At 34.3% G+C, this 13,941-nt stretch overlaps 1 protein-coding gene and 1 long non-coding RNA gene across 2 annotated transcripts; one reads left to right on the forward strand and one right to left on the reverse strand.

Annotated features, from left to right (window-relative positions):
- Positions 1-4,399: 4,399 nt before the first annotated feature.
- On the reverse strand, positions 4,400-6,100 carry LOC134241639 (uncharacterized). The gene is made up of 3 exons (XM_062723673.1): positions 5,970-6,100; positions 5,269-5,727; positions 4,400-4,617 (listed from the first exon to the last, which is right to left on the reverse strand). The coding sequence occupies exons 1-2, from the start codon at positions 6,010-6,012 to the stop codon at positions 5,270-5,272; spliced, it is 501 nt and encodes a 166-aa protein (XP_062579657.1). The 5' UTR covers positions 6,013-6,100; the 3' UTR covers positions 4,400-4,617; position 5,269.
- A 2,115-nt stretch (positions 6,101-8,215) lies between these two features.
- Positions 8,216-9,595, forward strand: LOC134241641 (uncharacterized). Its single transcript, XR_009986703.1, has 3 exons — positions 8,216-8,740; positions 9,144-9,237; positions 9,344-9,595. It is a non-coding gene; the product is annotated as an uncharacterized LOC134241641 (long non-coding RNA).
- The last annotated feature ends 4,346 nt before the right edge of the window (positions 9,596-13,941 follow it).

Raw genomic sequence — 13,941 nt, forward strand, 5'->3', positions numbered from 1 at the left:
AATGCACGAAAATGACAGCTAGATTGTGGAGTCTCCGTTTACGCTATATGAATCTTTACATGCAAGCATATGCTTAATAGCTTGATGTAAATTACTACACAAATCCATTCAGATTTTTTTTTCAATGACAAAATTATAGAATTGATTTCAGGCAGGAGAGAGAGCGCAAACGCATGAATACGACTTTCATACAACGAGTAATTAAGAATTAATTTAAAGATTATGATTCAGCAGAAAAAGAAGGAGAAAGCTCTGTGGCAAAAGTCAATAAAAAAACAGACACAAACATTGCAATAAAACGTATCGTACATGTGTAAATGTAATGCAAGAAAATCAACTCAACTGCGTGTCGTCCATTCCACACAGTCATCGATCCGTACCAAAAATAACAAGCAAATTCAAAGAATTGTGAACCAACGCTTTCGGTGTCTTAGTGGGTAAGATGCCTTTATATATGGTATATTGTGTCAAGTATGAAAACTTGGGACAAAATGGTGTGGAAAAGAGTATGCTCCAATGCTGATGCAGTAACGGGAAAAGAAAACTAATATGACATGTGTTTATTTACGTTTGTTAAGCATAAAAATGGTTATCTGAAAAAAATATCCAAAAACAAGATACGTTTGTGAAACACTTATGCCACCGACAGTAATACAATTCTGGAGTGGGACGTAGACTGAAGTGGTATACAAGTACCCTTGACAGTGCAATAGTTATGGGCTAAGTTAAAGTTGACAACAGACAGACATACAAACAGACAGACAGAGAAAATACAATAAACCCCCAGGATCTTTCTATCCAGCGGCATAAAAATCGTCTCCAGTTTTAAGCAGCTGAATGCCCTTTGTCTTACGTTTCCTTGGCAAGTCAAATGATAAAATCCTGAAATGATCCGAAAATTGTAACGTTTTTTGATGTTACTTTAAAAGTTGAAATCTCATCAATTCCGACAAGCATGTTACTTATCAAATTCAGGAATATTACAAGTACATGTATATAAAAATACACCATATAACCTGACATGGAAAAGGTAAAGGTGAACTTAAAGTTATTTAGTGAGTCAAAATCATGTTTGTCTCTTAGGTATCTGTAAGATAAAGCAAACGATTAATGGAAATTTTGAGTATAGATAACACAACACAAAATTGCACTGCAGATCAAGAAAAAACTGCACAATATAAGTTCCCAAAAACAAATTTTTGCATCTACTGTTTCGTTGTTACATGTATCGTGCATATGCATATGAAGGTCCAAACGCCATACGGTGTCAATTTTCGCGGACTACTTTCCCTACATTTTACATGTACAAATAAAGCCACTGGCACAGATATAGAGGTCCAAACTCCATACAGTGTCAATTCTCCAGGACTACTTTCCTTACATATACAAATAAAGCCACAGGCACAGACTTTCCAAACTTTATCTAAATCACGATAAATGATTAGCGCTAGTAATTCGGTTTTCAAAACGTTAGCGTAACGTAATACTGAGCTTGGAACTTGATCATTGTCAAGACTCTTATGCCCTGTTCACACGGAGAGTTTAATTCGAATTAAACGTAAAGTTACTGCGAATTAGCTTCGCTTAGCGTTCACACGGAGAATTTAATGCGAATTAGTTTAATTCGAATTAGTTTACTTCGCATTAAATTACTTCGCATTAGCTCCGTGTGAACGCTAAGCGAAGCCCCCCCCCCCCCCCGACTTTTTTCCCAACATAATTTTTACAATTTGAAATGTTCATTAAAAGGCTGGTTGTCCCCCCCCCAATATATACTACATGTAATTGATATCAGGGAAATGTAGTATTGAATGCAAGAAGTTGGTACTGAAAGAAGTTGACACCGTAAAAAGTAGGCCTCTAATCTAGTTTAATAATCATTTTTGAATATTGTTTAAATATATGGTCTATCGACATTCATATTTTCGGTACTTGAGACCATGGTTACTTCAAATTTTCTGCGCATGCTTTACTATAAGGATGCAGAAGTAAAGCAATATTTTCAGTTGATCAATAAAAAAAATCCCTCCATAAAAACAGATTTTTAGGTTCTGAAACCCGCAATTTTTTTAAAACCTTATACTTACAGAACAACTTTTTGGAAATATGCATTTCTAAATTCAGTATGTTTCCTGTTTGTGCGCCAGGGTGTCGCTTTAATGGGACGAACAGATACTAGTATCTCTAACCTTTAGTCAATGTTAACGACTTTCTCTGTATGTGGTTGTCAACGACAGCGACGTCACTAAAGAATAATGATTCCGGAGATTCTTAATTGTTCAAAAATATTTACAATAAAATTTGAATACCCATACTACATGCATATGGTAACTTCTCGGGGACAATGAGAACATTAGTAGATTTTCCAAGATTGATATCACTGACAAAATTCATACAATGTATATTATATGTACAAATCATTATTCTATCGCATTAAGGTTGGCCCATACCTTCAAAATTTTCTGTCAAACTAATAATTTTTGTGTTTAAATATCTTAAATAACTCATAAACTAACTAAAATACCAATAAAAGACACATCTTTGCAGGTTTATTTTAATACAACATGTCTAGTACCTAGCTCTTAAAATTGAACAGCCAAAAGTGAACAAAAAGAAGTCTGATATCATTTTTTATCGCTTGCACCAAATCACGTCAAATTCATCTTAAATCTTGTTAAAATCAAAAATAATTAATATTCCAGGAAAATATTTGAAATTTTCTCTGAAAAACACTGATGTTGAACACGTCTTTCAGAAAAAAATCTCAAGTAATCAAAGTTGTTTGTTCATTTTTTCTTTAAAATTATAAAGAATTATATCTAAGGTTCACAAAAACACATAATTGTTGACCAGAAAAATTTATAGTCGAACATATGATTTTGAAAATCAGTTTTTCAATTATTCTTTGCATAATTTTAAAAAAGGAAAATTTAAAAAGGAGATCATGCTTAAAATAAATGAAAAAAGATTAGTTAATTTTTTTAAAAAATAAATATAAATAGGTCCATAAAGGCAATTAAGAATGATGCTTCTTTGTTTGTACTTCATGGCACTATGAACAGAGTACAAAGTGTTAAATTCCATAACAAATGTATATCAAATGCTTTGTATGCACAATAACACTGTACTTATTATATGTATTATTACAATCATCAAAAAAGATTTTATTTCTTTTGACAAGCTAATCTTAGTATTGGTGTGCATAAAAGTATGGATCTTCCTTAATTTGCTTGATGCGTTCATTACAAATTCTTTCCAATCTTATATCTTGGATATATTTGAAAGATATTAATCTAACTACGAGTATTTACATGTAATATTCAATAAAAGAGTTATACAACCATGTGCCCGAGCCTTCTTGGGGGACTTGAATAGATGTGATTGTTTTTGCTTTACTGGTATTGTTTATGGTTTTGTTTACGAATTTCTGTGTACCTTTACTTCCTGAAATTGTTATCTTATTGAAATGATTATAATTTGTTAAAGATAAAATTACTTCGCGTTAATTAATACTGCATATGTATATTAAGATTATTTTTTTGTGTTTATTATTGTTATACGGAATTTTAATTCATAAATATATTAATATAATTCAAGAAAATAAACTCTTCACAGATATTCTCTCCAAAACGTTTTATGCAATTAACGATTTAGCAAAGACTTATGTTATCGTAAAAAAATAAAATTCAAAATCGCTATTTTAAAAAGTACAGGAATTTAATTTAAAAAATTGGGTTATTTAGTTAACACATACAAGAAAAGAAATGTAGAAAAAAAAACTTAATATATTTGAAAATTAACATATTTTGAAACATGTAAATTTTGAAAGTTGTCGATTAAAAATTTATAACGTTATGTTTACATCGCGACGTCATGTTTACATCGCGACGTTATACCGTCAAGCACGACTTTTGCGGAATATTATGTCATTTTTAAGAGGATCCTGACGAAAAACTAAAAGTGGTATCGGAGAAATTAAAACTGTTTTGGAAAATATGCATTGTAGACACCTTTTGGAAAATCCCTTATCACATTCAATCATAGGGCCGATTATAAACCATAACGACTCTTCTTCTTTGAGGTCCTAAATTCTGAGTAATCATTGAAATGGTAAATTAAAAATGTACATATCTGTACGAAGTAAATTTTTTTTCCAAATAATTTTTTTCGCAAAGTTATGGACAGTGTTGTTCAACGTTTACTACATGTACAATTTCAAAGGCAAAACGGTGCAGGTTTTTATGGCATGATGCCAGGCGTGTATAGTTTCGTAGTGAGCGGTTGCTCCTGACAATTATCAATCAGAAGTAAGCAGTTTTATATTGTCGTAAATGGAATTTGCGATTTATCCACACGCACACACACATAAACACTAAAATTAATGCAAGAAAAAACGAAGTTTTGATTGGATTTTTTATTAACAAAAACAACCATTATATTTGGTAATAAATTACGATAAACGTCTTTTGAAGACATGATGAAAAACGAAAGCCCTTATGCAATCGTCGGTTTTGTTCAGTCTTTTAAAGTCATGCCATGACAACACCGGGAAACAGGCTGTTGTGAAAAAGATGGAGAAATGGGGAAAATGATGACTTTTTCTACCATGGCTGTAACCTGTTAATAAAACAAAATTCTTTAAAAGTACACTTACAACAAAGGAAAAGCAAATTAAGACAATCGAAGCAATTTATTGTAAGAAGTCCTAGTCACGATGCAGTATATGTACATGTCGTTCCCTGGGGGCACCAATGTATTCTACATAAATCTACTGAGAATACTGTGTCCATTATCACACAAAAATTGTCCGAGCAATCACTTTTCCAGCGGACATTCTGCGGACAGTCAATTGGCGTAAAACATGACAAAAGTGACACCTGCAGCGCCGTAAGAAGTATTCCCATTTCTGTAGATTTATTACAGTTGAACAATACTATGAATGTCCAGCTATGACTAATGTGGTGGTCAATTTAATTTTGTTATTATATACTCCGGTCTTATCAAGAAGACCACTGACACATCTTGGCATAATTCGAAATATGTAAATCAAAGTAGTTTTTTAAGTTATTATGAAAACTTTCTAAAAGTTCACTGAAACTACCGGTATACAAATCGGGAGTAGAAAAAAGGCCTCTAAATACATGTATATCAGACGTGGGATCTTAGTCGCGAGAAGAAATCTTCAGATATTTGTCCTGTCGTTCGCAAATTTGATGAAAAAAAAAGTTCTATATATCAGGTCTTATAATCATATATCAGAATACTTACTTTATAATCCTTTCATCATGTTGGCAATGTACATAGATCGCATATCCTTAAAGCAACACCCCATCATCTGCTGGCACTGCAGAAGGTTAGGGTTGGCGTAACGTCGGAGGGATTCAAGTTTGCAGGTGAAAGGGGTACAGAACCTCTGGTCTCCGGCGGTTTCGCTGATTTTACAAAGAGTTAGGGTCATCAAAGAATTCATCATTGGGTTTACGGCAGTATTGTCCTGAGTAGCTTTAGGTTGAGCAATGACGTTGTTGGCTTCAGCAGCAGGAGTTGTTGGTGATTTCTTCATCAGATTCATAAGAGTCATCATCTGCAACATTTTGTTGTTGCCGTTTCCACCAAGGACGGCGAGACTAAGTGGGTCTATGCCTCCGGTGGCACCACCGGCACCGGCACCACCTCGCATACCACCACTTAACATGGCCAAAGCCATAGGGGACTCCAACTGAGCATCTGAAGCAAAATCAATCAACAAATGAAAAAGAGACTAAGACGAAAATGGGAATATCTTTATACATGTTTATTTAATTTTGAACAATGAACGCTTATTATAAAGCTATGACATTTAAGAAGTAAAATATCTTATACATAATGTGCAGAAGGGGTCATTTCATATTTCCACCAAAATATTCTATTCATAAACTAGTTATGGTCAAAGTCTTGAAAAAATCGATGCTGCGAAAAAAAGTACTCACATGCACAGCCAACTAAGGCTACAACAATAATTAATCCGTTCATGCTTAGTTTAAGTTCTGCTCAGCAACCGTTATGTTCAAAATACCGAAACACTGGGCCAAAGATAGTTTTTATACCACGGGTGTCAACTAATTGGCATGCTCGACATGTTAACAACGTGTTGGGCAACAATTCGTTTTGACAATTTAGGGATTGTTTTGTCTCTTGGAACATAATTACTTGTCATTAGAATTAACGACATAACATACTTTAAACTACCCTTCAAGGGACATCATACGTCACATCGGGTCATAAATATAATATCTAAAATACCACACCAATGCATATATACACTGTGACGCGTTAATTAACCCACGATGGTCAATGAGCCGAAAAATTTGAGTCAATGACCATATTGTTTTCTTAATCACAAAAATGTGCATTATATTTGGTTTATGTTTCCAACGTGATACCGCTAATAATGATACAGACATGTTGATTTTGTATTGTGTTCCTTCAAAGTAAAATGAATAGTCAGAAAAATTAATTGCATCCATTATCAAAGATACACGTGAGGTTAATTAGATGCCCTCTCTAAATGGAAATCGTGACGGTGGAGAGCTACCTTCAACCATCATCTCCGTTCGGTGGTCCAAGTGCGTGTGAAGCCCTGACGAGAATGAGTGAACACTATTTATTATTAATATCTCCATCATAAATAACAACACGGGTTCTTTGCAAGCTTTTATAAAGTAACATTTAGTGTCTAAAAGAACTTCAAATCTTGACTGTAGTGATGGATTATTTTTTTGTAAAGTAACTGATGCGAGAGAAAATACATCAGGTCTGTAATGTTCGGGGCTAAATATAACGGACAAAAACAATTCTCTCATAAATTTCTGTCCTTTTTTTTTTTACAGACAGCATATAAAAGTATACCTTACAAGAAGGAAAAATCATGACATTAGCATCTATACTAGACAGACCTAAGAATTTGGCGTTGATAGATTGTTCATTTAATTCTTCCAAAAGGACCGACAAAATTCAAAATAGAAACATAAAACTCGGTTCTAAACAGCAGATGGGATCTAGGGAAAAACTGGTTATAATTTTTCATAATTATATATTAATATTTTTTTAAATACAGTTTTGTGCATACATGTATATCGTGGATGGAATTGCTTTAAATTTTCAGATAAACTTGTTCTTTTTTTTATTTTATACGTACTATCAGTATATTTTTAAGTTGTATTTAAATTTTTCTGCGGTGGTACAGTGTACATGTATATTGAGCACTAATCTCATTGAGATTCGTAGAGACTAAAAATTTGGTCTGACGTCTCTACGAACAATATTTTTAGTCTCTACGAATCTCAGTGAGATTAATTAAGGACAAGTCACTAATGTTTCCCTTTGGTGTTAAGACCAGGATTGCGAAAATAAACTTTACAATGGTGTACTAGCCGTATAAGTGTGACTCAAAAAGCCAATCTACGTCTCCAATCGGTCGAGTGATTTTAGTCTTGGTATCTTTTGGTATATTTCGCCGGGAAACAAGTCTGAAGATATTTATTCGTCTATACTTGGAGTAAACTCACTACTTCTGTTACGCTGCTTTTCCGGAAAATTAATGTAGTTGTAGTCGAAACATTTGTTAAAATAACTAGAATTCTAGATGTTATCGTTCTAGCAATCATTTAACCATTTGCATTCTATGAATTTTACATGTCTTAATTTCATAATAAATAGAAACTCGATTTTCATACCTAAATTAATTCATTTATACAAATTATGCGTTAAAATATAGTATTTACAAATCTCAGGTTTTTACCTAGTCAGAGGCAGCTTAAAATCTGTTAATTCATATTCCATATGTAGCAAATATTACCTCTGTGATATTTGCTGATGGCGAAAACTTTTTCACTAACCTTTTGTACGGATGAAAATATCATTACCTTCCTTTATTCTTATTATTATGGAAAGCCATAGGGGACCCCCATGTCATGTTCTATATATTTCATTGAAAAACGATCCTGGCCGGTCAGGATGGCAACCCTGACCATGTCAAGATTTCAACATGACCAAGTCATGATTTTTACCATCTTGACTAGGTCAGGATTGATGGAAAGTCAACATTGATGATAACATGACCAAGTCAACATTGATAACATGACCATCTTATCCTGACCAAGTCATGATTCAATCTTGACCCCCGTCAAGATTAATAACATGACCATCATATCCTGACCAAGTCAGGATTGACAACGTTGCCATCCTATCTTGGCCAGGTCATGATTCAATCTTGACCAAGTCAGGATTGATAACATGACCAAGTCAAGATTGATAACATGGCCATCCTATCTTGGCCAGGTCAGGATTGATAACATGGCTCAGTCAAGATTGATAACATGGCCAAGTCAAGATTGAAAACATGACCATCCAATCTTGGCCGGGTCATGATTCAATGTTGACCGAGCCAGGATTGACAACATTACCATCTATCTTGGTCGGTCATGATTGCATTGCGCCAGGATATATTACTTCCAAACGCAGTCAAGATTTCTTCAAGCGTCAATCCTGGCCAAGTCAGGATGCAATGTCAAGCGTCAATCTTGGCTTGGTCATGATGTGTTTTTCAAACGCAGGCAAGATTTATGGTCATGATTGCATTGCGCCAGGATGTATGACTTCCAAGCGCTGTCAAGATTGCAAATGCAAGCGCTTCCCTAACAACGAAAACCCGCTAAAAATGTGTATTGGATTTGCTCCTCAGCTGACAGTGACAAATAACGTAAGTACAGGTGAATTTTTCCTCGTCAATCTATATGAATATCTTTTGTTGTTCTAATTAATGCAATGTTTCTTTTAAATAAGTGATATGAACAGCATTTCAAATAATCGAAAACATTCTGCAGTTTTCATCGAGGAAATTCGAATTTGTGTATCGGCAAATAAGTAATTCTGTGAAATTATGAACATAAACAAATAATGTTTCGTATGATCCGTTAAGAATCCAGTTGTTTACATTATACTTTCATAAGAATTTACGTATATTCAAGTGCAAATTATAGGACTTTTGGGGTGTAAAAACGGAGGGGTGGGCTTTGTCCTGCTAATCGATATACCGATAGACTGTGCATTATATTTTTTACAATATTTCAATATTGATCTTTTATTTACTTTTCTTCTCTTAGTACTAGGTTGCAGTGACTATGTTGTACTGAACAATCAACAAAACTCCAGATCCATGGCGCATTCAATATTTGAAAGTTGGTTATAGATCTACAGGTAGGTATTCTTTCATGTCTTGTAATTAATTCTTTTTTATTATATGCAGATAATTTACATGACTAATTCATCCATATTAAAAATTTATAAATGTAACTATTTATAGTATCTCAGATTGACACATGCTGACTGGAGTCTTTGGCTATGGGACCCATTTTGCAGTAATTAAGAATGTGCAGGAGAAAGTGGTACACTTCATTTCAGTCGCATCTTTCGACAAGCGGAAATCCATGGTCTACCTGGAATAAGTTTATTTTGGCATCAATACAACCTTTCTCCAAGGTCAAGGTCAAAGATCAAAGGCCAGAACTGATGTCAGCTGGAAAGACACCACAATGGGTATTGGATTTGTATTTTAATTTATACAATTTATATAATTTATCTTCTTCTCTGCAACCTCTCCACCAAATTCAATCAAATTTGGCACAAAGCATATATGGGTAAAGGGGAACAAAATTCAGAATTTCATGTTCGTTGTCGTTGTTGTAGTCGTTGTTGTCATTGTCAAAGCCACTAAAATTAATGCAATTTTCAAAAATATTCTTCTAAACTTCTAGGCATTAAGCACTCAAATGTTGGCACAAAGTATCCTTGGGTAAAGGGTATACCAAAATTGTAAAATTCATGGCCCCAGGGCCACGCCCCCTTGCTAGGGTGGGACTAAATAGATTATATAGTGAAAAATGTATGGCATTTCTTTAAAAAATCTTTAAATAACTAACCAAGTACATAGTTACCGCTGGGCCAGGAAAATTGCAAACTCATATGGGTCAGGGGCATGTTTATATAGTGAAATTGCAATTTAAAATCTTGACCCTGCACTTGGGCACATGTATTGAATAAACTAACCAAACACAAAGTTATTACATAGAATATATAAAAAAATTTCATGGCCCCAAAATCTTCTTAGTGTGAGTATCTGGCTCTATTGATATATATATGAGAATACACTTATTCTTAAAACAATTTTCCTTTGCTTCTGAGTATTAAACTAATAAAGTTGTTATAATGAAGAAGGATGCCTCTTCATGGCCCCTGGGTCAGGGTTTCTGGTGAAGGGGGGGGGGGGGGGCTCTAATGATTATATACGGTACATAAATGTATGAATTCTTTGAAAATCCATTCCTTTGCTCCTGGGTATTATGCCAGTGATATTATTACATATTTTAGATGAATAATGATGCTTCTACCAAAATAATATATGTCAGAATCCTCAGGTCAGGGGTAATTGGGGAGGGGAGGTGGGGGTACATATTCTGAAAATAAATCAATGCTTTGAAATCTGCTCTTTGGTATTAATCAGCCATGTATGATGAGTAAAGAAATGTCTTTTTAAAAATTTTAAACCAGGCAAAAAAAAATTAATTTCTTGGTTTTCAGGCCCTCCCTCATCTCTTCCAAGGGTGCCTCATTGACCCTTTTTATTGCTAAATCAATAAAATATAAACACCAAATCAAAACTCATCATTTTTTGAGGTTTTGTACAATGTAAAAAGCTGCCTATATATGTTTTCAATAAGGTCAAAGAAAAAAAATGTCATATTTCTTGAAAAAAGGCCTGAGAACCAAGTAATTAACTTTGCACGGCCCCATGTTGCCACAGGGTCAGTGGTTCCTGTGGGGTGGGATGCACAACTGGTTATAAAGTGGAAATGCATTTTCTTTTTGTTACTTTGATATACCTCTGGGTATTAAGTAACCAAAGTAAGCATGCTAAGTGTAGAGTTATGATAAGCAATGATGCCTCTTTCAAAATTGTTAATTTCATGGCCTCTGGTTTAATACATGAACCAAATTCAATTGTTGGAAAGTTGTTGCATGATTCTCAGATGACCTATAGAGTCCATGGGCCTCTTGTTATTTTTCATTAATTATGTGTACATATTCTATAAAAGGCTATCAAGAGCCTTCATTTGAATTTGAAATGCTAACTACAATAAAAGATAATTTTTTCATTTTACAGGATTGATGTGGAAGCCTGGATGTTAAGCTATGCCAGCGGTTTCATTTCCTGTGGATATTATGTGGACATTGGTAGCATAGTTGCCAACTCACCCGATTTTGTCGGGTCACACCCGATTTTTTCAACCCGTAACCCGATTATTTTTATGACCCGGCGTGTCATGCTTATCACCCGATTTTTGCAAAACAACCCGAAAATCTCCTGATTTCCGGATTTGGTTCGTAAATTAGGTTGCACTTTTAATTTCCAGTTACAACCCAAGCTTAGATCTACGTAAACAATGCCGATGGATTGAAGTCAATTAAAATGGCTTCAGATTGTAATAGATCGTTATCAGGGCCAACAGGAACAAATTGAACCAAACACGTCTCTGATTGCTAAAAAAGAGAAACAATATTTATGTACATATCAAGGAATCTTGGAAAAAAAACTTTCATTCTAGATAAAATAAAGTGATCGAAGATAGTTTAGGCCTAACTTCACATTTAAAACACATTGCAGTAGTTAATTAAGAGAGAGAAAAAATTAAAAACTGAAATTGGTATACTTTCAAATTTAGCAGAAACTGAAAAGGTTTTTTTTTTTTTAAATGCACACTCAATACTGAAATATGAAACCTTCAATTCTCATTTTTAACATGTAAATTAAATCAAATTATGAATGAATTTTTTTGTCATAGTAAATGAAATCTTTTTCAATGAAAAAAAATTCCCAATACACAAATACTTTGTATATATATGATTGTATGAAATTTAATCATGGTAAATATGTTGTGAATGTGTTAGTGTGTGACCTATTTTTATATATGAGCCGAAGGCTCAACACTTTTCTTAATCACAATTGTCCGTCCTCCGTTGTCTCCGTCCGATTTTTAAAACTTTTAATTTTTAAAGTTGTTATAATGAAGAACCAATGGGCCAAATTTAACCAAACTTGGTACAAAGCATCCTTAGGTGAAGGGGAGTTAAAATTGTAAAAATGAAGGGCCAAGTCCCCTTACAAGGGGAGATAATCAAGAAAAGGCAAAAATAGGGTGGGGTCACTAAAAAATCTTCTTCTCAAGAACCACCGGGCCAGGAAAGCTGAAACTTGTGTGGGAGCATCCTTGGGTAGTGTAGATATAAAATTGTTAAAATCGTGACCCCTGGGGGTAGGGCGGGGCCACAATGGCCGAATCCAAGTTTTACATAGGAATATATAGAACAAATCTTTAAAATTCTTCTCAAGAACCACCGGGCCAGGAAAGCTGAAACTTATGTGGGAGCATCCTTGGGTAGTGTAGATATTTAATTGTAAAAATCATGACCCCTGGGGGTAGGGCGGGGCCACAATAGGGAATCCAAGTTTTACATAGAAATATATAGAACAAATCTTTAAAAATCTTCTTCTCAAGAACCACTGGGCCAGGAAAGCTGAATCTTATGTGGAAGCATCCTTAGATAGTGTAGATATAAAATTTTAAAAATCATGACCCCCGGGGGTAGGGCGTGTCCACAATAGGGAATCCAAGTTTTACATAGAAATATATAGAACAAATCTTTATAAATCTTCTTCTCAAGAACCACTGGGCCAGGAAAGCTGAAACTTATGTTGGAGCATCCTTGGGTAGTGTAGATATTAAATAAAAAAAAAATACTGACCCCCGTGGGAAGGGTGGGGCCACAATGGGGAATTCCAAGTCTTACATAGAGATATAAATAGAACAAATCTTTAAAAATCTTCTTCTCAAGAACCACTGGGCCAGAAAAGCTGAAGTTTATATGGAAGCATCCTTTGGTAGTGTAGATATTAAATTGTTGAAATCATGACCCCTGGGGTAGGCGGGGCCACAATAGAGAATTCCAAGTTTTTCATAGAAAAATATAGAACAAATCTTTAAAAATCTTCTTCTCAAGAACCACTGGGCCAGGAAAACTGAAACTTATGTGGAAGCATCCTTGAGAAGTGTAGTTTCTAAAGTTTTAAAATAAAAAAGGGAAGGGGGTTGTTGGGCATGATAGGTACATGTATAGCAAGAGGGGGAATCTGGTCAAGATCTGCATCACCCAAGTGACTCAGGTGAGCGATGTGGCCCATGGGCCTCTTGTTTACTTTCCAAATCTGGTCATGACCAGATTTTTACATGCTGGAGGTTGGCAAGTATGATTGGTAGCCATTGGGTGCTTGATGCAATGCAATAATGACATTTTGGATACTGTAGAATTCACTTGCATATTATGATAAGAGATTGCCTTGGAAGAACAATCTGAGTTTAGCTGTTTTTAATTTTTTAAAATCAATATATTTTTGTCAAAAGAACTTTATTCCGTAATAACCGCTATTTGCCCCCCAAACCACACTTTGATGGAGAAATATTTAATTATGTTCATAAACAGGGGAGTATATGCTGACTTCAAAGCACTGAATATTTTCATAAGTAATGACGTCATATGTACGAAATGACGTCACAAACATGATGTAAATTTCAGTTTTTTATTAATTTTACAGAAAAATGCACATATTTCGTCGATACTTTGAGTAAAAGTCACCGAGCGCATGTGTGTTCAGGCTCAATATTTTGATATAAATGAAATATGTAAATATTGTTCTTGAACAAACCTGCACTCTATAAATTTTTAAGCTAGAATTGTTGAAATTTTGTCCTCTTTCTGTAAAAGGATTATAAAATCGGACTAGTTTGTGACGTCATAAAAGCAAAAATTGTGAATTAACTTCTTTGAAACAGAAATACATGTATGTTC

The sequence above is a fragment of the Saccostrea cucullata genome, unplaced genomic scaffold (assembly GCF_032062105.1).
Source record: "Saccostrea cucullata isolate Sc308-1 unplaced genomic scaffold, CSIRO_AGI_Scuc_v1 ctg267, whole genome shotgun sequence".
NCBI classification, from domain to species: domain Eukaryota; kingdom Metazoa; phylum Mollusca; class Bivalvia; order Ostreida; family Ostreidae; genus Saccostrea; species Saccostrea cuccullata.